Here is a 27,493-nt window from a genome sequence, read left to right as displayed (position 1 = left end):
TCCTGAGCAAGACACTTCACCCTTGCTCCTGATGGCTGCTGGTTAGCGCCTTGCATGGCAGCTCCCTCCATCAGTGTGTGAATGTGTGTGTGAATGGGTAAATGTGGAAGTAGTGTCAAAACGCTTTGAGTGCCTTGAAGGTAGAAAAGCAACCCATCTATCATTTATCATTATTTAAAATAAGCACGCTGGGCAGGAAATAAAAGAAAATATAAGAAACTAATAATAACTGTCATGTGGGATCATGACAATTAAGATGCTTTTAAATTAGGTGTTAGTAAGAGTTCAAACAAAATAATACATTCAAACAGATTTGATTTAAGAATACAACAACTAAATACTGACCAAAATGAGTTTTGTAGCTCAGCCCAAATGACATTTTAACAGACCATAGGTCAAATTCATGAAGTAATCGGGGCAGATGAGAAAAGCAATTAAATAATTTTGACAATTTTGTTTATTTGTGATGTTTTGCTCAAGGTCAAATGAAGCCACACATTAAGTTTGTTACCACGTGTATGCCAATTGAATACGTCACCAGAAAAAGTATGAAACAATTTGTGACCATTCATAGCCGTGCGTTAACTAAGCAATTTAAAAGAACAAATCTTCTAGTAAAACTAGAAATGCTAAAGTGGGAGATAAATAGTTTACTTCACCAGGCAGAACATCTGTTGTGTAAAAATATGTCTGGAATACTACATTCCAGAATGAAACCAATTACCGTATTTTCCGTACTATAAACAGCTACATTATTCCTACGCTTTGTACCCTGTGGCTTATAAAACGGTGCGGCTAATTTATGGATTTTTCTTTGCCAATGACCATAATGTTTTGTGTTCGACAAATAGTTTTCATATTACACAGACATGTTTGAGCAATGGTGTTGTTGTTTGGACAAGTTCTCCTACACCTAGACAAGTTGTAATATACAGTTGCAAGAAAAAGTATGTGAACCCTTTGGGATTACCTGGATTTCTGCATAAATTGGTGATAAAATGTCTTCTGCTCTTCATCAAAATCCCAACAATAAACACAAACAGTTTGCTTAAACTAATACTACACAAAAATGTAGGTTTTCATCTTTTTATTGAACACAAAATGTAAACATTCACAGTGTAGGGTGGAAAAATATGTGAACCCTTGGATTTAATAACTGGTTGACTCACCTTTAGCAGCAATAACCTCAACTAAACGTTTCCTGTAGTTGCTGATCAGACCTGCCAACGGTCAGGAGGAATTTTGGACAATTCCTCTTCACAAAACTATGTCAGTGCTGCAATATTCTTGGGATGTCTGGTGTGAATCGCTCTCTTGAGGTCATGCCACAGCATCTCAATCGGGTTGAGGTCAGGACTCTGGTTGGGTCACTCCAGAAGGCGTATTTTCTTCTGTTTAAGCCATTCTGTTGTTGATTTACCTCTATGCTTGGGGTCGTTGTCCTGTTGCATTACCCATCCTCTGTTGAGCTTCAGTTGGTGGACAGATAGTTTTAAACTTGGGAATTTGTTTTTCCATTGATGAAAGCAATCCGTCCAGGTCATGAGCCAGCAAAGCAGCCCCAAACCATGATGCCACCTCCACCATACTTCACAGTTGGGATAAGGTTTTGATGTTGGTGTGCTTTGCCTGTTTTCTTCCACACATAGCGTTGTGTGTTCCTTCCAAACAACTCCATTTTGGTTTCGTCTGTCCACAGAATATTTTGCCAGTAGTGCTGTGAAAAATCCAGGTGCTCTTTTGCAAACTTCAAAGGTGCAGCAATGTTTTTTTGAACAGCAGTGGCTTCCACCGTGGTGTCCTCCCATGAACTCCATTCTTGTTCAATGTTTTACGTATTGTAGGTTTGTTAACAATAATGGAGATTTCTGTAAGTCTTTAGCTGACACTCTAGGATTCTTCTTCACCTCACTGAGCCTTCTGCGCTCGGCTCTAACAGTCATCTTTACAGGTCGACCACGCCGAGGGAGACTAGCAACAGTGCTGAACTTTCTCCATTTGTAGACAGTCTGTCTTATCGTGGACAGCAAAGTTTTTACAGATACTTTTGTAACCCTTTCCAGTTTCATGCAAGTGAACAATTCTGAATCATAGATCTTCTGTGAGAAGCATGGTTCACAACAGGCAATGCTTCTTGAGAACAGCACACTTTTCACAAGTGTGTGTTTTTCATAGAGCAGGACAGCTTTAACCAACACATATGATCTTGTCACATTGATTAGACTCCATGTTGTCTTTGAGTTCTGGCTCCAATGAGCTCTTGGAGAAGTCTTTAGTCAAGGGGTTCACATACTTTTTCCACCCAGCACTGTAAACGTGTACATGTTGTGTTCAATAAAAAGAGGAACACCGATCATTTTTTGTGCGGTATTAATTCAAGCAGACTGTGTTTTTCTATTGTTGTGGCTTTGATGAAGATCCAAACACATGTTATGACCAAGTATGCAGAAATCCAAGTAATCCCAAAGGGTTCACATACTTTTTCTTGCAACTGTATGTAAAACTATTTTTTTCTTCTACAATTTGGGGGGTGCGGCTTGAATAGCGGTGCGCTCTATAGCCCGGAAAATATGGTACAACTGCTTTGGGTATAAATGATTCTTACTTACATGAGACGATAAACCTGTTTCATTCAACTACGCTTTTGTCATACATTTCATTAAATGTCTACAATGCAAGTCAAGCGGGCGACTTCTAAGGCAACATGTGAACTAAAAACAACGTACTGTATACAAGGTACAGGCTCTCTATTATTTCCACACCCCCATAAAATATGTCCAAAAGAAAAAGGTCAACTACTGAATAAAAAAGGACTAAAAAAATGTACAATAAAAAAACCAACACTGGCATACACTCAAATTATTTTTGTGGAATCCACAGCTTGTCTAATTTGCGATGAAAGCTTATTTTTGTGTTTTTGCCGTATATATATATATATATATATATATATATATATATATATACATACACACACACACACGCACACACACACACACACGCACACACACACACACAGTACAGGCCAAAAGTTCTCATTCAATAGGTTTTCTTTATTTTCATGACTATTTACATTGTAGATAGTCACTAAAGGCATTAAAACTGTGAATGAACACATGTGGAGTTATGTACTTAACAAAAAAAGGTGAAATAACTGAAAACATGTTTTATATTCTAGTTTCTTCAAAATAGCCACCATTTGCTCTGATTACTGTTTTGGACACTCTTGGAATTCTCTCGATGAGCTTCAAGAGGTAGTCACTTGAAAGGGTTTTCACTTCACAGGTGTCATAGTTTTGATGCCTTCAGTGACAATCTACAATGAAAATAGTCATGAAAATAAAGAAAACGCATTGAAATGAGAATGTGTGTCCAAACTTTTGGCCTGTACTGTATATATGTATATATATGGCAATAAAGTCATTTTTAGAACAAAGATACATGAAAGGAAAATGTGTTGGTACAGGAGGTGGAAGATGAAATACTATGTGATACAGGGTGCATCTTTTGCACAACAGGCATCCCCCATATTCTCAGAATTCTGCAATAGAACTTGTTGCTGAACTTCTTGCTTTTTTCACATATTTGAGGACAGCGTGTCTATTGGCTGCTAAATTGTTACTGAGTCCCCCAGAGGATGCTGAGGAATGAAAAAAACATCAACTGGTCATCCAAGAGGCCCTGAGAGCAACATGTAGAAATACACAATCCAGCCTTCAGCAGCCTGCCATTTTACAAGGCCGCAATAGATGCAAAGCTCCATTCTGAAACCCAGCAGGCCAGTGATTGTTTGGTCGACAATCACAGAATACACTGTGAGGATGTGCAATATATGTACAGAAGACACCTTCCTGTTGGACAGAGGCAAAGCGACTACAGTGTGCGACATGCAAGGCACATCAGCACTGGACTGGGAACTGTTATGAGTTTGTTTATATACTTGTTTGTGTTGAATGGCAGGAGTTCATATCACGTCTATGATGGGAAATGTCATCACGATGTCCCCTGTCTCTTCTGCTGCTGGACCCGGATCAGCTCCAGCTGTTTTTTGCACTTTTGGTAGTATGTGGACAGACTCTTGTTTTCTTCCAGTAGTTTTTTATGCTCTTGCACCAGACGGGATGTGTTCTGCTGGTCCTTCTCATCTTGGTCCAGTTCAGCAATTAGTTCTTTTCTGCACAAATGGGTGATAAAAATTTAAAAAAAATGGTATACCATTACTCAGTCCCATCTGGATTTCGCAGGCTTTCTTTTGATTATTGCGGCCTGAAATGCCTTGAATTTGTGACAGCTTTTTCAGAAAGTTGCAGGAAAAGTTCTAATATTTTAGGCTCATTAAAAAAAAAAAAACAGTCCTCCACTGGGAGGAGAAGATGCAAATATAATTTAGCGCGCGCAATGTGATTTATGGTAAATGGTAAATGAGTTATACTTGTATAGCGCTTTCCTACCTTTTTTTAAGGAACTCAAAGCGCTTTGACACTATTTCCACATTCATCCATTCACATACAGATGGTGGGAGCTGCCATGCAAGGCGCTAATCAGGAGCAAGGGTGAAGTGTCTTGCTCAAGGACACAATGGACGTGACTACGATGGTAGAAGGTGGGGATTGAACCAGTAACCCTCAGATTGCTGGCACGGCCACTCTCCCAACTTCACCACGCCGTCATTTATGAACACGCATCACGGCGAACAATGTTTAGCGTTTTATTTAGCATAGCACGGTCAGAAGTACGTGCAAACTGACAGTTGCACACACGGCTGCAGGATCAGTGCTCACACGACAAAAACAGATGATGGCCAGATTATTCAATAGATGCATTTCGGTGTCCTATAGTATTTTTTTTTAAATTATGTTTGTCTTTTTCACATATAATATCCATCCATCCATCCATCCATTTTCTACCGCTTGTCCCGTTCATATTATTAAAATATTTCTTATATGAAAAAAACTTCTTAAATACGCATTTTTGCATTTTGAGCGCAGTAAGCGCAGCCTCACTCCCATGTACCTTTAGTGGCAAAAAATAAAAGTGATATCAATGTAGATGCATTGGTTATAGATAGATATATTGGTTCTGTGATGCGGCTCCTAACCCAAAATACATGTCTCTCTAATCAATGTTACCGATTGAAATGTATTGAAATTTAATTATTCCGTTTTGGGACCTCCAATCACACCAAAATTTAAACATGTAACATGCTTTTAAATAAATAAAAAATAAATTTAGATAATGAATATTGTAAAAAAAAGAATACAATATAGTGTACTACAAAAAAAACTACATTTGTTTTATTAATGAATGTAATAATAATGGACACCCCCCTCATTTTCTGTGTTGTTTTGAGTGGCAACAGGCATTCATGAGTTCAGCTTTTTTGTGAGTAACGTTAACGTTATCCCCTTGTTGCAATGCGGGGCTGATAATGTGTCTCCGGCACATTTGACTCCGTTTTGAGAGAGAAAACGCACGGTTACCAATTTCTAAATAAATGTAACGGACAGAAATATCTCAGGTTCGTATCATAATGGATCAATGTAGCCGGGCCCGATAATGCTATATAAATAGATTTAGATTTGAGTGACGCTTAGTATAACTAAACATTATGAAGGTGCTGGAATATTTCATGCTATTATTCAGAGGCAGTCTAAAATGAATCCTTTATTATTCACAACAGAAACGTGTACAATATCTGATTCCGTTCTGATCTGATGAGTTACATTTCTGTCTTATTATTGGTGTATGCTGCATCCCCAATGTCCATTTATTTCATTTAGCTTTTTTTTTAATGTGGTGGCGTATTTGCCTTTTACGTCAGAAATGATTAATTAAATCAACTATGTATGTATTGAGTTACATGTAAATGATGCTACTATGTACAGTCATTATATGGTTTCTCTCATTTCAGAAAGAAACAAGCCAGCATTAGTGACTTGGTACAAAGGAAGGTATGCACAACACAGCAAGCGGCTGCATTGACTGAAAGGATAGAAATGTAGTTTGTCTCTTTTACCTGATTATTAATCGAAGTAATAATCGACAGATTAATCGATAATCAAATGAGTTGTTAGTTGCAGCCCTAGTTACAATGCATAAAAACATGTGTGCATGTCTCACATAAGGATTGTGAATGATAGATTGGGATTTTGCCTATTGTTCACAATCATTATAAAAGACATGACGATGGAATCTGGATAGATATTTTTTAATGCATTCTAAATATTCAATGAATTTAAGAAGTCCACTTAAAATGGAGCATATGGGAGCTGTTCAATTCTGCCTATAGAGCCCCAAAAACATATCCAAACACCTCCAATAGGGTTTTATATACAAACCCCGTTTCCATATGAGTTGGGAAATTGTGTTAGATGTAAATATAAACGGAATACAATGATTTGCAAATCATTTTCAACCCATATTCAGTTGAATTGTCGTTACCTTGCGTAACGACAATAAAGCTGATTCTGATTCTGATTCTGAATATGCTACAAAGACAACATATTCGATGTTTAAACTGATTAACTTATTTTTTTTTTGCAAATAATCATTAACTTTAGAATTTCATGGCTGCAACACGTGACAAAGAAGCTGGGAAAGGTGGCAATAAATACTGATAAAGTTGAGGAATGCTCATCAAAGACTTATTTGGAACATCCCACAGGTGAACAGGCAAATTGGGAACAGGTAGGTGCCATGATTGGGTATAAAAGTAGATTCCATGAAATGCTCAGTCATTCACAAACAAGGATGGGGCGAGGGTCACCACTTTGTCAACAAATGCGTGAGCAAATTGTTGAACAGTTTAAGAAAAACCTTTCTCAACCTGCTATTGCAAGGAATTTAGGGATTTCACCATCTACGGTCCGTAATATCATCAAAGGGTTCAGAGATTCTGGAGAAATCACTGCACGTAAGCAGCTAAGCCCGTGACCTTCCATCCCTCAGGCTGTACTGCATCAACATGCGACATCAGTGTGCAAAGGATATCACCACATGGGCTCAGGAACACTTCAGAAACCCACTGTCAGTAACTACAGTTGGTCGCTACATCTGTAAGTGCAAGTTAAAACTCTCCTAAGCAAGGCGAAAACCGTTTATCAACAACACCCAGAAACGCCGTCGGCTTTGCTGGGCCTGAGCTCTTAAGATGGACTGATACAAAGTGGAAAAGTGTTCTGTGGTCTGACGAGTCCACATTTCAAATTGTTTTTTGGAAACTGTGGACGTCGTGTCCTCCGGACCAAAGAGGAAAAGAACCATCCGGATTGTTATAGGCGCAAAGTTGAAAAACCAGCATCTGTGATGGTATAAGGGTGTATTAGTGCCCAAGACATGGGTAACATACACATCTGTGAAGGCGCCATTAATGCTGAAAGGTACATACAGGTTTTGGAGCAACATATGTTGCCATCCAAGCAACGTTACCATGGACGCCCCTGCTTATTTCAGCAAGACAATGCCAAGCCACATGTTACATCAACGTGGCTTCATAGTAAAAGAGTGCGGGTACTAGACTGGCCTGCCTGTAGTCCAGACCTGTCTCCCATTGAAAATGTGTGGCGCATTATGAAGCCTAAAATACCCCAACGGAGACCCCCGGACTGTTGAACAACTTAAGCTGTACATCAAGCAAGAATGGGAAAGAATTCCACCTGAGAAGCTTAAAAAATGTGTCTCCTCAGTTCCCAAACGTTTACTGAGTGTTGTTAAAAGGAAAGGCCATGTAACACAGTGGTGAACATGCCCTTTCCCAACTATTTAGGCACGTGTTGCAACCATGAAATTCTAAGTTAATTATTATTTGCAAAAAAAAAATAAAGTTTTTGAGTTTGAACATCAAATATCTTGTCTTTGTAGTGCATTCAATTGAATATGGGTTGAAAAGGATTTGCAAATCATTGTATTCCGTTTATATTTACATCTAACACAATTTCCCAACTCATATGGAAACTGGGTTTGTACATATATACATATACATACATACATGTTCCTAACATATGGTATATCCATGGATGTTATATATCCATCCATGGATGGATGGATGGATATATACATCCATCCATTTTCTACCGCTTTTTTTCTTTCAGGGTCACGGGGAGTGCTGGAGCCTATCTCAGCTGCATTCGGGCGGTAGGCGGGGTACACCCTGGACAAGTCGCTACCTCATCGCAAGGCCAACACAGATAGACAGACAACATATATATATATATATATATATATATATATATATATATATATATATATATATATATATATATATATATATATATATATATATATATATATATATATATATTATTTTATGTGCATATATATATATATATATATATATATATATATATATGTCTTAATAAGGTTATCCAAAAAATAGTGCTCGATACCGTAGTAGAGCGCAATATATGTATGTGTGGGGAAAAAAATCACAAGACTATTTCATCTCTACAGGCCTGTTTCATGAGGGGGGGTACCCTCAATCATCAGGAGAAATCTCCTGATGATTGAGGGTACCCCCCCTCATGAAACAGGCCTGTAGAGATGAAATAGTCTTGTGATTTTTTTTCCCACACATACATATATATATATATATATATATATATATACTCAGTATATATACATATACTGTGTATATACATATACATATATTGTGTACAAACAGTATATATACATACACAATAGGAGATTAATTTCAGAAGGCGGGGACTTGTAAAAAAATCACAATTTCCCAACTCATATGGAAACGGGGTTTGTACATGATGTAAGTATATATGTAATGTAGTAACAAGCACATTTCTAATAACATTTAATATTTACGTATTTTGATCATTTTAAGCATATGAGGCGCATTAATTTAAAAAACGCATCACAATGTTTGCTTTTTTTGTTTTCTTCATCACTGATTTCTGCTCGCTGCAGACTTCATGAGAGCCAACAAACATAATAAAACATCACTCACTGTGCAATGTGTGTTGTCATTAGGATGCAGACTGCTAGGATGTTCATATATTCCCATTTTCTATTCTCATAAACCTCGCGAAGAAACGGGGTGGGGGGTGGGAGGCGGGGGAAGAAGTGCTTTTTGTGTCGTCCTCGACAGTTCCAGGTCCTAAATGGCTGTCAATGTGTCCCAACTTCCATCCATCCATTTTCTACCGCTTATTCCCTTCGGGGTTGCCGGAGCCTATCTCAGCTACAATCGGGCGGAAGGCGGGGTACACCCTGGACAAGTCGCCACCTCATCGCAGGGCCAACACAGATAGACAGACAACATTCCCACTCACATTCACACACTAGGGCCAATTTAGTGTTGCCAATCAACCTATCCCCAGGTGCATGTCTTTGGAGGTGGGAGGAAGCCAACTTGTCGGATTATATTCTCAGCCATCTACTTTTCATGTGAGAGTTATAATTTATAATCTACAATACATTTATAGGGAGCAAGGAAGCAGCATACCACTCAATGATGTAAACATAGGCACACAAGCTTGTGATCACGGCGCCGCTATAAATAGTTGCCTGTGTTAGCGCTTATAATAACAATGTCACTAATACTTGGTTAATATTCAAATCACGAAATGTAAATAGAGTATTGTTGGTGCTTTTTGAATGATTATTTATTGGATTTTATGGGCGGAATAGTGGAGCTCCTATTGGCTCCGGTGTGAGCAGACTTTTATTTACATGTATTTAATATTTAGAATGCATTAAAAAAAAATCCATCCATTGTCATGTCTTTCATAATGATTGTGAACGACATGCAAAATTCCAAAAAAAGTGCAGTTCCCCTTTAAGAGCAATATCCCCACCTCCAGCGGCTCTCCCTGCACGGTGGCGTCCTCATGCTGGTCTTAACAAGAATTTTCACAAAATAAATTTCCATCCATCCATCCATTTTCTACCGCTTATTCCCTTCGGGGTCGCCAGAGGCGCTGGAGCCTATTTCAGCTACAATCGGGCGGAAGGCGGGGTACACCCTGGACAAGACGCCACCTCATCGCAGGGCCAACACAGATAGACAGACAACATTCACACTCACATTAACACACTAGGGCCAATTTAGTGTTGCCAATCAACACTAAATTGATCAGGTGCATGTCTTTGGAGGTGGGAGGAAGCCGGAGTACCCAGAGGGAACCCACGCAGTCACGGGGAGAACATGCAAACTCCACACAGAAAGATCCCGAGGCCGGGATTGAACTCATGACTACTCAGGACCTTTGTATTGTGAGGCAGACGCACTAACCCCTCTTCCACCGTGCTGCCCAATTGTTAATATTTAATTTAAACCAAGAGGAAGAGACAGCAGATCCCTTTGCTGTCTCCTCATTTTACCTAGCATATTCAAAAGATAGCTACATTTTACTGTTTGATTGAAAAATGTTTTACAGTGGTTCTCAAAGTGGATTCCAGGGACTCTATGGGTTCCAAGTTTAAGGGATCTAGACACTTCCCTGCTCTTCAAACCTTAGTACTTTCTTTATACCACTTCTCTTTCATTCTACCATTATCCTGATTTACTTTCTTATCATCTTTACTTCCACGTCAACCTTCATCTCCTCACTCTGGTTCATTCACAATACACAGCTGTTAGCTTCTTCCCTGCTTTCTTCATTCTTCCAATCAGTTCTTTCTTTAAAGTTCGTAGATTCCCAAGGCATCTACGAAGCTTCTTTTGAAGTTTTTATCCAAACATTTTACCATACACAAAGCATCCTTTACTTTAAAATCGTGGTCTTTCGCGCGTTGTGACAGTCGTCCTTTCGCGTTTGAGTACCCAAAACCCACCTTACGTTGGTTCTAAATTGGTTTATATTGTGTGGTGCCTTTGTGGTTGGTTATATTAAACCACATAGGACCGATGGATTGATTTGGGATCTCGGCCAGTCAATCAGCGTTACTCAAACTACGGCAAGTCTCAAGCACCAAAGCTTATGTTCATGAAAAAATATATAGTATTAAATGGGGATAGACAAGCGTGAGAAACGTCAAGTGTGACGTGTTGCATGAGAATGGGTTAAATTGCGTGACTGTCATGCTCAAAGCTAAGGATTGGCAGCTCTGAGTATGGAGTCGAAGTAGACTACTGTAGCAGTAATATGCTCACACTGCTTTACCAAGTTGGCTCCATGCAAAGCTAAATTTTTGATGATTTTTTTTTTTTTATTCACTGAATAGTTGAAATATATCCTTCTCAGCACTGTCCTTCACTCTCAATTTCTTCCGACCCATGGTTTGAAAAACAAAGTCATGTCTTGCTAACAACTAGCTAATGCTAGCGAGACACTCAACGTTTTGGTTGGCTATTAGGGGATTCATTGGGACATTTGCAACGGCAACTGACTGTGGGAAGGTTCGTAACCCAAATTTTTGCTTGCAACCAAAAGCGTAACAATTAGCTGAGACACATCAGATACATTTGTAAGCTTTACTAGAAACGTGATTTTGTAAGGTTTGCGAACATAAAAATGTGTTTTATTCTATATGACAGTAATGTTCTTACAATCCTGAGATAATGCGAAAAAAGCAATACAAATCTATTCAAGCATAACTGCTAAACCAAACATGCAATATGTCTAATAATGCCTGTATTAATGTATCTTTGTGAGTTTTACTATAAACATGTACTTTTGTATGGTTTGCAAACACAAAAATTGGTTTTTTACTCGATATGACAGTAATGTTCTTAGAAACCTGAGAAAATGTGTTGAAGCAATTAAAAATTGTTTCAAGCATAACTCCAAACCATACATGCAATATCTAATAATGCCTGGATTAATGTATCTTTGTGAGTTTTATTAGAAACATGTGCTTTTGTAAGGTTTGCAAACACAAAACATTTTTTTTTACTCAATATGACAGTAATGTTCTTAGAATATTAATGTGTCAGATGCACAGCTGTGGCACCCGTAAGCTGAGGTACCACTGTATCCTTTTTGTTTTGGGTCTTTTTCTTTTGTCAGAGTTAAACTTTTTCGGGAAAACATGGTCTCTTTTAGTGTGACTTTACTTACTTTCTCTGGATCAGCAGAGCAATCTCTGTCTGCACTTTCAGATATTCTTGAGCCATTTTGCAGTGTTGCTCAAAAACAGCCATGGATTCTTTTGAGTTGGGGAAAGGCGCTAAGGGCTAGAAATATAAAGTTGTCGTTTACCACTTATGCATTTCACTTTTCAAATTGCATGACGGTATTACTTTTGCTATTTGCAACATATCTCAGTTGTCTTTACAGGAAAACCAAATGATAGCAGCACCACAAAAAAAAATCAATGTAATAATTACAATCATGTAACATTAGCAGTAGTAGCTAATGCAGCATGTTTACCTGAAGCTGATGATCAAGCGTGAGGTAAGCCATGGGAATGGAATTGTCTGAGCCATTGGTGTCTAAGAAAGACAATATGCATGTCATGACTGATAGGACTGATGTCTGAAAGTATCAATTTGTTGTTCCCACATATTACATGACAGTATAGTCATCCATCCATCCATCCATTTTCTACCGCTTGTCCCTCTCAGGGTCGCTTGCAATATATATACAATATTTCAAACTAAAATACCTTTGGGCTCATCAGGCGAGATGTAACCTCTGCTGTTTCTGCATCCCTGCAATAAGAAAAACTATATCAGTAATGACAACTGCCAATAGACAGATAAGAACAGTGGAGTGAAGATAAACACATTGCATAAATTCTGCAAATAAAGCCATGGAAATACATGTTATGTATTTTTTCTTTTGAGTTTGCTTGCACTTATACTACAGCGAGGGCTGGGCGACATGGACCAAAACTGATACCGCTGTACTTTTAGTTTGAATACTGGTATCCGATATACAGTTCAGGCCAAAAGTTTGGAGACACCATCTCATTTCAATGGGGTTTCTTTATTTTCATGACTATTTACATTGTAGATTGTCACTGAAGGCATCAAAACTATGACACCTGTGAAGTGAAAACACTTTCAGGTGACTACCTCTTGAAGCTCATCGAGAGAACGCCAAGAGTGTGCAAAAGAGTAATCAGAGCAAAGGGTTGCTTTTTTGAAGAAACTAGAAGATAAAACATGCTTTCAGTTATTTCACCTTTTTTTGTTAAGTACATAACTCCCACATGTGTTCATTCATAGTTTTGATGCCTTCAGTGACAATCTACAATGTAAATAGTCATGAAAATAAAGAAAACCCATTGAATGAGAAGGTGTGTCCAAACTTTTGGCCTGTACTGTATACCGGTGTATTAAAAAAAAAGGTTCAAAGTGCTTAAGATTGCCTCAGTGTTTTACGGCTAGATAGCCAGTGTTGAGAGCATTCAGGTTATTTTTGTTGTAAGTAGAAACAAAATATGTTGTTTATTCTTTAAAAAGTAATAAGTTACCCGTTACTACGTCAGAGCAATTTTTGTTCGTTTTGTTTATGAATGTGAGTTTTATATCCTCACACTTGTGCGCAGTCTTGGCCAATCTGCCTTATCCATCCATCCATTTCCAACTGGTTGTCAGGGTCGCAGAGGGGAGCGTATTTCAGCTGCATTCAGGCGGAAAGCTGGGTACACCCTGGACAAGTCGCCACCTCATCGCAGGACTAACACAGATAGACAGACAACATTGACACACTAGGCCCAATTTAGTGTGACCAATCAGCCTATCGCCAGGTGCATGTCTTTGGAAGTGGGAGGAAGCCGGGGTACTCCGAGGGAACCCACGCAGTCACGGGAAGAACATGCAAACTCCACACAGAAAGACTGATCAAATGATTTAACACAAAGATGGTGTCACGTACCCATGCACAAAAAACTTCAAAACTCACAGGGGCGATGCAGAGCCCCTGTGATGCAGGGTCTTATTGAAATTGCTGTTTTTTCTTCTATATGTTTGGACGCCTTTTTGAGGCCCTTAACATGCACGAAAAGTCACCATAATTTGCAGCTGCGTCAGGTTAAAAGGTTAAAGACCTTATATATATAAATATAAAACAATATATATATGTATACCTATATAGGTATACATATACCTATATAGGTATACACACACATATATATATATATATATATATATATATATATATATATATATATATATACATACATATATACATAAACATACATATTTATATATATACATAAAAACCCCGTTTCCATATGAGTTGGGAAATTGTGTTAGATGTAAATATAAACGGAATACAATGATTTGCAAATCATTTTCAACCCATATTCAGTTGAATATGCTACAAAGACAACATATTCGATGTTCAAACTGATAAAAAAAATTTTTTTTTGCAACTAATCATTAACTTTAGAATTTGATGCCAGCAACACATGACAAAGAAGTTGGGAAAGGTGGCAATAAATACTGATAAAGTTGAGGAATGCTCATCAAACACTTATTTGGAATATCCTATAGGTGAACAGGCAAATTGGGAACAGGTGGGTACCATGATTGGGTATAAGAGTAGATTCCATGAAATGCTCAATCATTCACAAACAAGGATGGAGCTAGGGCCACCACTTTGTCAACAAATGCGTGAGCAAATTGTTGAACAGTTTAAGAAAAACCTTTCTCAACCAGCTATTGCAAGGAATTTAGGGATTTCACCATCTACGGTCCGTAATATCATCAAAGGGTTCAGAGAATCTGGAGAAATCACTGCACGTAAGCAGCTAAGCCCGTGACCTTCGATCCCTCAGGCTGTACTGCATCAACAAGCGACATCAGTGTGTAAAGGATATCACCACATGGGCTCAGGAACACTTCAGAAACCCACTGTCAGTAACTACAGTTGGTCGCTACATCTGTAAGTGCAAGTTAAAACTCTCCTATGCAAGGCGAAAACCGTTTATCAACAACACCCAGAAACGCCGTCGGCTTCACTGGGCCTGAGCTCATCTAAGGTGGACTGATACAAAGTGGAAAAGTGTTCTGTGGTCTGACGAGTCCACATTCAAATTGTTTTTGGAAACTGTGGACGTCGTGTCCTCCGGACCAAAGAGGAAAAGAACCATTCGGATTGTTATAGGCGCAAAGTTGAAAAACCAGCATCTGTGATGGTATGGGGGTGTATTAGTGCCCAAGACATGGGTAACTTACACATCTGTGAAGGCGCCATTAATGCTGAAAGGTACATACAGGTTTTGGAGCAACATATGTTGCCATCCAAGCAACGTTACCATGGACGCCCCTGCTTATTTCAGCAAGACAATGCCAAGCCACGTGTTACATCAATGTGGCTTCATAGTAAAAGAGTGCGGGTACTAGACTGGCCTGCCTGTAGTCCAGACCTGTCTCCCATTGAAAATGTGTGGCGCATTATGAAGCCTAAAATACCACAATGGAGACCCCCAGACTGTTGAACAACTTAAGCTGTACATCAAGCAAGAATGGGAAAGAATTCCACCTGAGAAGCTTAAAAAATGTGTCTCCTCAGTTCTCAAACGTTTACTGAGTGTTGTTAAAAGGAAAGACCATGTAACACAGTGGCGAACAGCCCTTTCCCAACTACTTTGGCACGTGTTGCAGCCATGAAATTCTAAGTTAATTATTATTTGCAAAAAAAAAAAAAAAGTTTATGAGTTTGAACATCAAATATCTTGTCTTTGTAGTGCATTCAATTGAATATGGGTTGAAAAGGATTTGCAAATCATTGTACGAAGGTCCTGAGTAGTCTTGGGTTCAATCCCGGGCTCGGGATCTTTCTGTGTGGAGTTTGCATGTTCTCCCCGTGACTGCGTGGGTTCCCTCCGGGTACTCCGGCTTCCTCCCACTTCCAAAGACATGCACCTGGGGATAAGTTGATTGGCAACACTAAAATTGGCCCTAGTGTGTGAATGTGAGTGTGAATGTTGTCCGTCTATCTGTGTTGGCCCTGCGATGAGGTGGCGACTTGTCCAGGGTGTACCCCGCCTTCCGCCCGATTGTAGCTGAGATAGGCTCCAGCACCCCCCGCGACCCCAAAGGGAATAAGCGGTAGAAAATGGATGGATGTATGGATGTATTCCGTTTATATTTACATCTAACACAATTTCCCAACTCATATGGAAACTGGGTTTGTACATATATACATATACATACATACATGTTCCTAACATATGGTATATCCATGGATGTTATATATCCATCCATGGATAGATGGATGGATATATACATCCATCCATTTTCTACCGCTTTTTTTCTTTCAGGGTCACGGGGAGTGCTGGAGCCTATCTCAGCTGCATTCGGGCGGTAGGCGGGGTACACCCTGGACAAGTCGCTACCTCATTGCAAGGCCAACACAGATAGACAGACAACATATACATATATATATATATATATATATATATATATATATATATATATATATATATATATATATATATATATATATATATATATATATATATACTCAGTATACAGGTAAAAGCCAGTAAATTAGAATATTTTGAAAAACTTGATTTATTTCAGTAATTGCATTCAAAAGGTGTAACTTGTACATTATATTTATTCATTGCACACAGACTGATGCATTCAAATGTTTATTTCATTTAATTTTGATGATTTGAAGTGGCAACAAATGAAAATCCAAAATTCCGTGTGTCACAAAATTAGAATATTACTTAAGGCTAATACAAAAAAGGGATTTTTAGAAATGTTGGCCAACTGAAAAGTATGAAAATGAAAAATATGAGCATGTACAATACTCAATACTTGGTTGGAGCTCCTTTTGCCTCAATTACTGCGTTAATGCGGCGTGGCATGGAGTCGATGAGTTTCTGGCACTGCTCAGGTGTTATGAGAGCCCAGGTTGCTCTGATAGTGGCCTTCAACTCTTCTGTGTTTTTGGGTCTGGCATTCTGCATCTTCCTTTTCACAATACCCCACAGATTTTCTATGGGGCTTAGGTCAGGGGAGTTGGCGGGCCAATTTAGAACAGAAATACCATGGTCCGTAAACCAGGCACGGGTAGATTTTGCGCTGTGTGCAGGCGCCAAGTCCTGTTGGAACTTGAAATCTCCATCTCCATAGAGCAGGTCAGCAGCAGGAAGCATGAAGTGCTCTAAAACTTGCTGGTAGACGGCTGCGTTGACCCTGGATCTCAGGAAACAGAGTGGACCGACACCAGCAGATGACATGGCACCCCAAACCATCACCCAACCATGCAAATTTTGCATTTCCTTTGGAAATCGAGGTCCCAGAGTCTGGAGGAAGACAGGAGAGGCACAGGATCCACGTTGCCTGAAGTCTAGTGTAAAGTTTCCACCATCAGTGATGGTTTGGGGTGCCATGTCATCTGCTGGTGTCGGTCCACTCTGTTTCCTGAGATCCAGGGTCAACGCAGCCGTCTACCAGCAAGTTTTAGAGCACTTCATGCTTCCTGCTGCTGACCTGCTCTATGGAGATGGAGATTTCAAGTTCCAACAGGACTTGGCGCCTGCACACAGCGCAAAATCTACCCGTGCCTGGTTTACGAACCATGGTATTTCTGTTCTAAATTGGCCCGCCAACTCCCCTGACCTTAGCCCCATAGAAAATCTGTGGGGTATTGTGAAAAGGAAGATGCAGAATGCCAGACCCAAAAACACAGAAGAGTTGAAGGCCACTATCAGAGCAACCTGGGCTCTCATAACACCTGAGCAGTGCCAGAAACTCATCGACTCCATGCCACGCCGCATTAACGCAGTAATTGAGGCAAAAGGAGCTCCAACCAAGTATTGAGTATTGTACATGCTCATATTTTTCATTTTCATACTTTTCAGTTGGCCAACATTTCTAAAAATCCCTTTTTTGTATTAGCCTTAAGTAATATTCTAATTTTGTGACACACGGAATTTTGGATTTTCATTTGTTGCCACTTCAAATCATCAAAATTAAATGAAATAAACATTTGAATGCATCAGTCTGTGTGCAATGAATAAATATAATGTACAAGTTACACCTTTTGAATGCAATTACTGAAATAAATCAAGTTTTTCAAAATATTCTAATTTACTGGCTTTTACCTGTAAATGAAGGTGTGTGTTGCTGAGCCCAACCTGGACATAATCTGGACTGTACATAAATGCTTATTTTGAAAATGTAAATGTGTTTATAGATTATATGCAATCTGTTGTTGTGTTCCCTAATTTTGAGAATGCATAAATGAAGGTGTGTGTTGCTGAGCCACACCTTCATCTAGACTGGACCTGGTTTTAAGAACTCTTTAAACAATCACATTTCATTGATAACCTGGTCTGGTGAAGATAATGTCCCGAAGTTTTTTTTTAAATAAAAAAATAAAAATACATTTTTTGAACAAAAAAGAAACTAAAATAAAATAAAAACAGTTACATAGAAACTAGTAATTCATGAAAATGAGTACAATTAACTGTTAAAGGTTAGTACTATTAGTGGACCAGCAGCACACACAATAATGTGTGCTTCACGGACTGTATCCCTTGCAGACTGTATGGATATATATTGTAGGAACCGGAATATTAATAACAGAAGGAAACAACCTTTTTGTATGAATGAGTGAGAATGAGTGAGGGAGGGTTTTTGGGTTGGTCTACTTATTGTATCTTGTGTTTTTTATAATGATTTAATAAATAAATAAAAAATAAAAAATAAAAAGTTTTTTGATTCTCATCCCTAGTAAACTGACAACAAATCCACATCTAAACTGAAGCTGCCAATATCTCCAATTTACACTTTGGAGGGGGAATATACACATGGACACAAGCACATACATTTTTTTTTCTATACATATAACGTTTGGATAAATTCCTGACTGTCTTACCTGGGAGGACTCTGTGCCAATGCCTGGCAAATCCTGTACGGAGCGACGTCTCTGAGGCTCACACGTGGCTATGAGCATGGTGGAAAAACAAGAAAGAACATAACCATTAATGAAAACATGCCTTTATAAATAGTACAAATGATTTGATCAGACTGAAAATCTAATCCGTTGTTATATTATTTTGGACATTTCCTAAAAGAAAAGAACAGAAAAACCCCGGGAATTGCATAACCTCCTGGCGGATTAAAAAGTAAAGCACTGCAATTTACTCTGTAAGATTTGGCCACTATGAGGGAGACTACAATGGCAGTTTAGGTGGTGGTGGAAACATACCACCTTCTATACCACCAGGAGGTTAACATGCCCCAAAACACCAAAACCTTGTATTTGCAACCTCAGGGCAGAACACTCATTTAAAGGGGAACTGCACTTTGTTTTGAAATGTTGCTTATAATTCACAATCCTTATAAGAGACAAGAACACATATATTTTTTTAGTACATTCTAACTCGTAAATAAAAATCTGCTTACAATGGAGCCAATGGGTGCCATGACATCATTGTGTCTATTCGGACCATAAAACCCAATAAATAACCATTTAAAAAGCCCCACCAATACACCATTTACATTTTGTGACCTGAATATTAACTAAGTATTAGCGATATTGTTACTATAAGCACTAACGTTAAATACCTTTTTTTAGCGGCACATTGATCATTGACATATCAGCTGGGAAGCTACTTTCTCGCCTCAGAGCTTTTGGAAAATTCATTCCAGATTATAAATCATGACTTTTCACCCGGATAGTAAAACTATGTGGTTGGAGTGGCAGTAGTTGCAAACTGGCAGCCACGCCTCAGTCAGTCTACCCCAGGGCAGCTGTGGCAACAAATGTAGTTTGCCACCGTGTGAATGTGGAGTGAATGAATGATGGGATCTCACTTCTCTGTGAGCTCTTTTGAGTGTCTAGAAAAGTGTTATATAAATCTAATCCATTATTATTAAAGTGATTTATGTTTATTGGCTCTCAAGAAGTCTGCAGTCAGTAGTAATCAGTGATGCTGTGGAAGGAAAAAGCGAATGTTGCAATGCGTTTGTGAAATGAATGCTCCACTGTATGCTTAAAATGAGCAAAATATGTAAATATTACATGTTATGAATGTGCCTACAAGACTTAAAGCATGTATATAAAAGGTTGATGGAAGTGTTTGGATGTTTGGTATAGGCAGAATAGAGCGACTCCCATAGGCTCGATTGTAAGCAAACTTTTGTTCGCATTTTTTCACTAGTTAGAATGCATAAAAAAGAGAAAAACATATATGTGTTCTTGTCTGTTTTTAAACTGGTTTTAACTTTTTTAACTGCTTTTTATCTAACAAATTGATTTTAGGGTAATTTGTAATTGCTTTTTTAATGTGTATTTTACTTCTGTTTTAAATGTTATTTTTTTAGTCTGTCCTTTGCCTCTATTTCTTTGTGGTGTACAGCCATTTGTTCTTCAACTGTGGTTGTTTTTAAAGGGCTTTATAAATAAAGTTGGTATGGAATGGTATCGTCTTACATTAGGATTGCGAATGATAGGCAAAATAAAAATAAAAAATCCAGTTCCCCTTCTAAACGTTAATTAAAAATAAAACTTAAGTCCTACGGCAGATACTCACTGAGTATTTGTGACTATCACTAGTTGACTATCCTACATACCTGGAAGTGGTTAAGTGAATACCGAGAGTCAAGATTCGCTGAGGAGCAATTGGGATTTTCATGGGGGAAAAACACGAGATGCCGGTGAAGCACAAGAAGGGGGCAGGACCCCCCTAAATCAAAGACTGTCTCGATAAAGACATATCTGCACTGAAGATTTCGTAATTGTTCATAGCAGTATATAGTGAGATAATGACTCAGGTTTGAAAGATAACTTTTTTTTTTTTTAACTTAAGTCATTTGATGTATGTGACAATAGTCTTCATATTTAATTTAACAAATGAAGATGCTGGGAACATGTGCTAATTGTGTGTAATGTGTAATGACAGAAACAAATGTAAATTATATTCATATTTTCCTCAATTAACTGTAACTCCCAGAGGGCCGGGAGCACTCATACAAACCAAGACACTCTTGCCAACATGCTTGAGCAGACTCGCTTGTCTTTGCACTCGTTGCCTGGTTGACACCACACCAATTTGACACTCGCTGAATCAATACGTTTACTTCGGTCTCATCAGACCAGAGGACATGGTTGTTTTAACTCTGTGTTTTGACTGTTGGTCCCCACTTTTAGTAAGAAATCCACGCAACTGGTTATTCCTGGTTAAATCTTAACAGGGGGCCCCTGCTCTCTATTTACACCTGAAACTGTAACACTATTAAGTCAAATGACAATGGGGAGGAAAAATTGCTTGATGTTTAAAGAACACTTGCAGACTTCCCTGTTAGATTGATATTGACGTTTTCCATGAATTTTGGAAAACCTAAAGTGTCGTAATTGCAATAAAAGTTTGACTCATTATTATTAAATTCATACTAACTTCAGTTGCCAGCTCACTAGCAAAAAAATAAATGCACACTTGAGGTTTAAGCCCAAAATAATACTTACTCCATGTACACACTTTACATTTTAAAGGATGAAGTGTATAGGTATTGTGGAGTCTCACTCAAGCACCGCCTGACAGGTAGGCACCTCACAGGGGAGGAGCCAGGGAATGGAGGAAGAGTGGAACACGGATATGGAACGCCCCAGCCTAGGCCGCATCATCGAGGGGCGGTACATTCCCCTGTACCTGCTCAATCAGCCTGAAGTGGCACGAGCTGTGCGGTCAGGTGGGGCCTAACTCGGGGCGGCATGGCGTAGTGGGTAGAGCAACCGTGCCAGAAACCTGAGGGTTGCAGGTTCGCTCCCCGCCTCTTACCATCCAAAAAATCGCTGCCGTTGTGTCCTTGGGCGGGACACTTCACCCTTTGCCCCCGGTGCCACTCACACCGGTGAATTGAATGATGAGTGATAGGTGGTGGTTGGAGGGGCCGTTGGCGCAAATTGCAGCCACGCTTCCGTCAGTCTACCCCAGGGCAGCTGTGGCTATGAAAGTAGCTTACCACCACCAGGTGTGAATGAATGATGGGTTCTACATGTAAAGCGACTTTGGGTACTTAGAAAAGCGCTATATAAATCCCAGTTATTATTATTATTATTATTAACTACAAACCTTTCTTAACTCTGCCTCATTCAGGTCTGGCTCTCCTCTCTGTCAAGGCAGGTGCATCCGGCGGTAAGTTGAGACATCCACTATTTCACCACTAAGGACATTATTAGTGAAATGTTTTACTTATGTTGGGTTTCTCTTGTGTTATAGGCAATTACCTACGACATATACAGAAGTGTGCTGTGTGAAGGATTGAGAGCCCCGGATGGGAGATATTTGTTTGTTAATGGACACTTTTAAATTTGATACTTCCACACCCTGCCCTTCCTACAAAGACTTGTGCAATAAATGCCCTTTTCGGCTTTCTGCAAACCCAATCCTGTGTCTTGGTGAGAATCAGGTGCCACAGTATTTACCACTAATGATAATGGCTCTTACATCTATTGCGAGCCTCTGAAGTGGCAAGCTGTGGTACGCTATATAAACTGCATGAAACACTGCTTGCTCGTTGTAATTCCAGTAAAGACTTTCAATCCTGTAACTTGTGTTCACCTCGCTGGAAGATTTTGTCAAAGTTGACTATCAATTCCACACTAGCCCTAGCTAGCAATACAAACAAGGCTGGATTTGAAGAAAGACTGTCACTGTAGACGGTACCTGCTGCCATGGTGACAAATACAACACCTGTTGCCATCTTGCACTGACGTCACATTATTACACTAAATGTAGCTACTGTTTCAATTCATAATTAATCACACATACTTAATTATTACCCACTTAGTGTGTTGGTCAAATGAAAAACGGCCTATTTTTTTTATTTTTTATTTTTGAATATGCCTTTTGTTGCCGTTTGAGGAAACACAAGAGTGTAGATAAAAAATATTTTCATATGTTGGCATACGCATAGTAACAACAATGTGCAGCATGTAGTAGTGAAAATGGGAATAAAAGTTTTGTTTTGATGCAGCTCTTTATCGATCGGAGAGTGTGCTGGTGTACCTCATGTTGTGACAGGGTAAATTTATATGGAATAGAGTAGAATCGAAGCTGTTTTGTTATCAAACATGAAAGCATGACAAAAAGAAAGGTGGTTATTCTGTTAGGTGCAGTTGAAAAACAATATAAATAACATGGAAAAAAATAGCGTTAATGTTCGTCTTCAAGACATACAGTACAGGCCAAAAGTTTGAACACCCCTTCTCATTCAATGTGTTTTATTTTCATGACTATTTTCATTGTCACTGAAGGCATCACAACTATGAATATGTGGAGTTATGTACTTAAAAAAAAAAAAAAAAGGTTAAGTAACTGAAAACATGTTTTATATTCTAGTTTCTTCAAAATAGCCACCCTTTACTCTGAGTACTGCTTTGCACACTCTTGACATTCTCTCGAACTTCAAGAGATAGTCACCTGAAATGGTATTCACTTCACAGGTGTCATAGTTTTGATGCTTTCAGTGACGATCTACAATGTAAATAGTCATGAAAATAAACTCATTGAAATGAGGTGTGTCTAAACTTTTGGCCTGTACAGTATATTTAAATGTACATTTCCAGAAGACAATTTATGATTCTTTTGGAGAGGGTGGGGCGTGGTTGCCTTTGTAATCTGGGAACGCCTCGACAAATTAAAATCTTGCAGACTTACACAGAAACATACTTGTCAACACTTGCATTTCACAATATGGGAAATCTATCCATCCATTTTCAATACCACCTATTGGCCTCAGGTAAACTGGAGTCTATCCCAGCTGACTTCGGGCGAGAGGCGGGGTACGTCCTAAATTGGTCGCCAGCCAATCACAAGGACACATAGACAAAGAACCATTCACACTCAAATTTAGAGCCTTCAATTAACCCATCCATCCATCCATCCATCTTCTTCCGCTTATCCGAGGTCGGGTCGCGGGGGCAGCAGCCTAAGCAGGGAAGCCCAGACTTCCCTCTCCCCAGCCACTTCGTCCAGCTCCTCCCAGGGGATCCCGAGGCGTTCCCAGGCCAGCCGGGAGACATAGTCTTCCCAACGTGTCCTGGGTCTTCCTCGTGGCCTCCTACCGGTCGGACATGCCCTAAACACCTCCCTAGGGAGGCGCTCGGGTGGCATCCTGACCAGATGCCCGAACCACCTCATCTGGCTCCTCTCGATGCGGAGGAGCAGCGGCTTTACTTTGAGCTCCCCCCGGATGACAGAGCTTCTCACCCTATCTCTAAGGGAGAGCCCCGCCACCCGGGGCCTTCCCTTCAATTAACCCAACATGCATATTTTTGGACAGTGGGAAAAAGACTGAGTACCCGGAGAAAACTCATGCAAACTCTGTACAGGTATGTCCAAACGGAGATTCGGACTCAGATCTCCCCGATTTCCCGACTGTGTGGCCTATCGATTAAAAATATGAATAAAAATACTACGTGCATTACGCTGAATTTGAACCTATATCCCTTGGATTGCAAAACATGCCAAGCCAGTCAGAAGAGAGACAATGCAGACAATGAGTTAGGAGCAACAGCAACAAGATGTTTTCATGTTAAAGAGTTTTGTTTTACCTATAGGATACCTATCAATGGATGTTCTCATTCATCCAGGTCATTGTAATCTCAGGGCATTTAATCGATTGCAACTAGACTGTTTGGTTTTTCTTACAAGACGTTTCATCCCGAATGAGAGGCGCAACGACTGAATGCCCTCAGATTATAGGATACCTACACAAAATTAAGATGTATTTAGGATGGGGTGTGAGAAAGCGAAGATTCTAACTCATGTTCTGTTTAAAATCATTTTAAAAAAGGAAAACACAAAGCTGCTCTGTGCGTATAACTCCAGGACAAGATCACTTTTGCATAAAATAATGTGTTGCAAATTCTGGAGCTGTTATTCCCTGGAGTGACACAGTAGATGGATGTGTAAGAAAAAGGCAAGCCAAGATCTTGAGCAGAACAAACTCATCCGTGTCAGCAGGCGGCCCAAGTCCAGTGATACCTGTGACGACGATCTTGGGAATGTCCAGGATGGTGCCATGTGACGCTGTTTTACGATGGCCTCGTTTATACTGGGGGCGTGCTGCAAAAACACATACACATGCATACAGCGGCATACACAAACAGCATGCAGACTTTGCAAGATTTAAAGCCAACAACTGTACTGGAGAAAGGCAGGCCATAAACACATACCAGTATGCATAGTTTTAGTGCGAGGGCAGCATGCATTCCATTAATTCAAGCTCATGCATGGGTAAGTGTTAATGTGGAGTTGACTGGTCATTCCTACATTCCTGAGCACTTGAACAGACATGCAGAATGCAGACAATTACAGCTAGATTTGTTGTCCTCAAAAAAGTCTGGCATTGTAGATCATATCAGATCAATCAAAGAGTGCCACAATTAAGAAACATATGTGGACCTTCCATGAACACCGAGCATGGTAATAACTCAAGCTTAACCTCAAATATGTTAAAATACAAATAAATACTTTTAAATGTTACTGTTTAAATGCTTTGGTTTGTTATGGCTGGTGTTACCTGTGTTGGGGTCCAGTTCTGAAAGGTCAGCACTCATTCGTTTACTGTCGGATGGTGTCAAGCCTTGTGTTCGCACAGACAGACTTTCAAAACTGCCTCCTCTCGAAAGAGGCAGAGTCCTCAATGGCTCACACTGAAAGATCAAACAAAGAGTCAGGTGAGCTTTACCTACACAAACTGATCTATTTATTTATATAGAAATTAAAACAAAGTGGGTTTGCCTTTGGCTTGAAGTGAGACGGAAACTGCGGTGTGATCTTAATGGTGTCGCTGCTCCCTTGAGAATCACTGTGCTCAATGTTTGCATCACTTTTGTTGCTGGTGCTGTCCACATATGAAGCTGTTCCCAAAGAAAACAAGACATAATTTAAACACATTAAAATATTTTCACACAAAAATGTGCAGTGTGTTATTTCAGCCAACATACCGTATTTTCCAGACTATAAGGCGCACTTAAAATAGTTTTTACTAATGTAAGGAATAATTCTGGTTTTCCTTACCGACCTCGGAGCTATTTTATTTGGTACATGGTGTAATGATAAGTGTGACCAGTAGATGGCAGTCAAACATAAGAGATATGTGTAGGCTGCAATATGACTCAAGTAAACACCAACACCAACATTTCATATGTTCCATTGAAAATATAGAACATTACACACGGTGCTCAAAAACCTTTCAAAATGTTTCAGTATGACTTTGGTAAGCTATGAAGTCGCACCGCTTGATGGATTGTACCGGCGGATGAGGAGATGCTGCTCTGTTGTTGATTTAAGTAAAGTCTGAATGTCGTTAGTGTTAGCTCCTTCTTTTGACACTTCTTCCACTCCCGTCAGTACAACAAAGATGACTGAGAAAAGACGCTGCCGAAGATGAGCCACGTAAATAAGACCGCCCACAAAACGGCGCATCCTGAAGCGACTGTCAGGAAGCGACTTGTAGATGATCTGTAAAACATAATCTTGGCAACATTTTGACCAAAGAACCACCATTAGACCAAAAGGGAGTGTTTTCAGTTGAGAAAAAAAAAAAAATGATATGACTCCTTTAATGCGCCTTGTAATCCGGTGTGCTTTATATATGAAAAAAGATTGCAAATAGACCATTCACCGGCAGTGCCCCTTATATATCTGGTGCGTCCTATGGTCCGGAAAATACGGTACTTAAAGAAAGGAACAGATGATATATGATGCTGCCATCAATATTTCACACTGGGCAAAGTGTTTTTCTTTTTGTGCTTAACACACCTTTTAAAAAAAAAAATTATATTCACAACATCACACATGTTTTGGGGCTCTGATGAATGTTTACCACAGAACTGCAATTTATTTCTGCAGGTGGGTGAAAAAGATTAGCATAATTGACCATGGCGCATACGCATGGACACATTTTAAGAGAACTTGGTCATCCAGGAGGAGCTCAGAAATGCAAATCCTTTGTATCGAGAGGAGCCAGTTGAGGCGGCTTGAGCATCTCCTAGAAATCTCCCTTGTGAGGTGTTCCGGCTGGAACGGGGCTAATATTATGAATTTTTATGTATCTGACTTAGCTGTTGCACGTGTACAGAGATGCAAACACTGCACTATGACATAGATCAGGGGTGTCCAAACTACGGCCCGCGGGCCAAGTGCAGACCACCAGTATCATCAGAGCGGCCCGCAAGACATCACAATTTTAGCAAGAAGATTGGCCCGAGGAATGTTTTTGCCTAAACTTTGTCCAATTGTGAAATGAAGCGGAGCGATCTTGTGGGGATTATGACTGAACACCTCTAAGTCAGAAGTCCAGAAGGAATAATACCCGAACGATCTTGTCGCCCCTCAGAAAGGAACTTGAGCACAGCATCAATTTATATGACCCAGTCCAAACAACTTTTTCCACTCATGGTATAAATTAACTATAACCAACAAATAAAGTCAACATATGGTCACATATAACACCTTCTGCTCACTGAACATTGTGGACATTATAAAACACGTTCAATCATTACATATAGTTTAAAATTACACATACCGTATATTCCGGACCATAGGGCGCACTGCCGATTAGCGGGTCTTGTTAGGTCTATTTTCATATAAAAAGCGCACCGGATTATAGGGCGCATTA

General features: G+C 39.5%; 1 protein-coding gene across 3 annotated transcripts in view; it reads right to left on the bottom strand.

Moving 5' to 3' along the window:
* Positions 1-2,623: 2,623 nt before the first annotated feature.
* Positions 2,624-27,493, bottom strand: part of map3k7 (mitogen-activated protein kinase kinase kinase 7) — a 55,596-nt gene continuing 30,726 nt past the window's right edge. For 2 of the 3 annotated variants that reach the window (XM_061929853.2, XM_061929852.2), the window contains exons 11-18: positions 25,612-25,730; positions 25,391-25,523; positions 24,853-24,933; positions 18,738-18,805; positions 12,556-12,601; positions 12,321-12,382; positions 12,009-12,124; positions 2,624-4,171 (exon numbers count right to left, since the gene is read on the bottom strand). In XM_061929853.2, coding sequence (XP_061785837.1) covers positions 3,991-4,171; positions 12,009-12,124; positions 12,321-12,382; positions 12,556-12,601; positions 18,738-18,805; positions 24,853-24,933; positions 25,391-25,523; positions 25,612-25,730 — 806 coding nt within the window. In that variant the 3' untranslated portion in view covers positions 2,624-3,990. The remainder of the gene's footprint in view (positions 4,172-12,008; positions 12,125-12,320; positions 12,383-12,555; positions 12,602-18,737; positions 18,806-24,852; positions 24,934-25,390; positions 25,524-25,611; positions 25,731-27,493) is intronic. The other variant, XM_061929854.2, reaches the window with a different exon arrangement.

Source organism: Nerophis lumbriciformis, linkage group LG34, assembly GCF_033978685.3.
Source record: "Nerophis lumbriciformis linkage group LG34, RoL_Nlum_v2.1, whole genome shotgun sequence".
In the NCBI taxonomy this organism is placed as follows: Eukaryota; Metazoa; Chordata; class Actinopteri; order Syngnathiformes; family Syngnathidae; genus Nerophis; species Nerophis lumbriciformis.
This window is presented reverse-complemented; position numbering and strand designations above follow the sequence as displayed.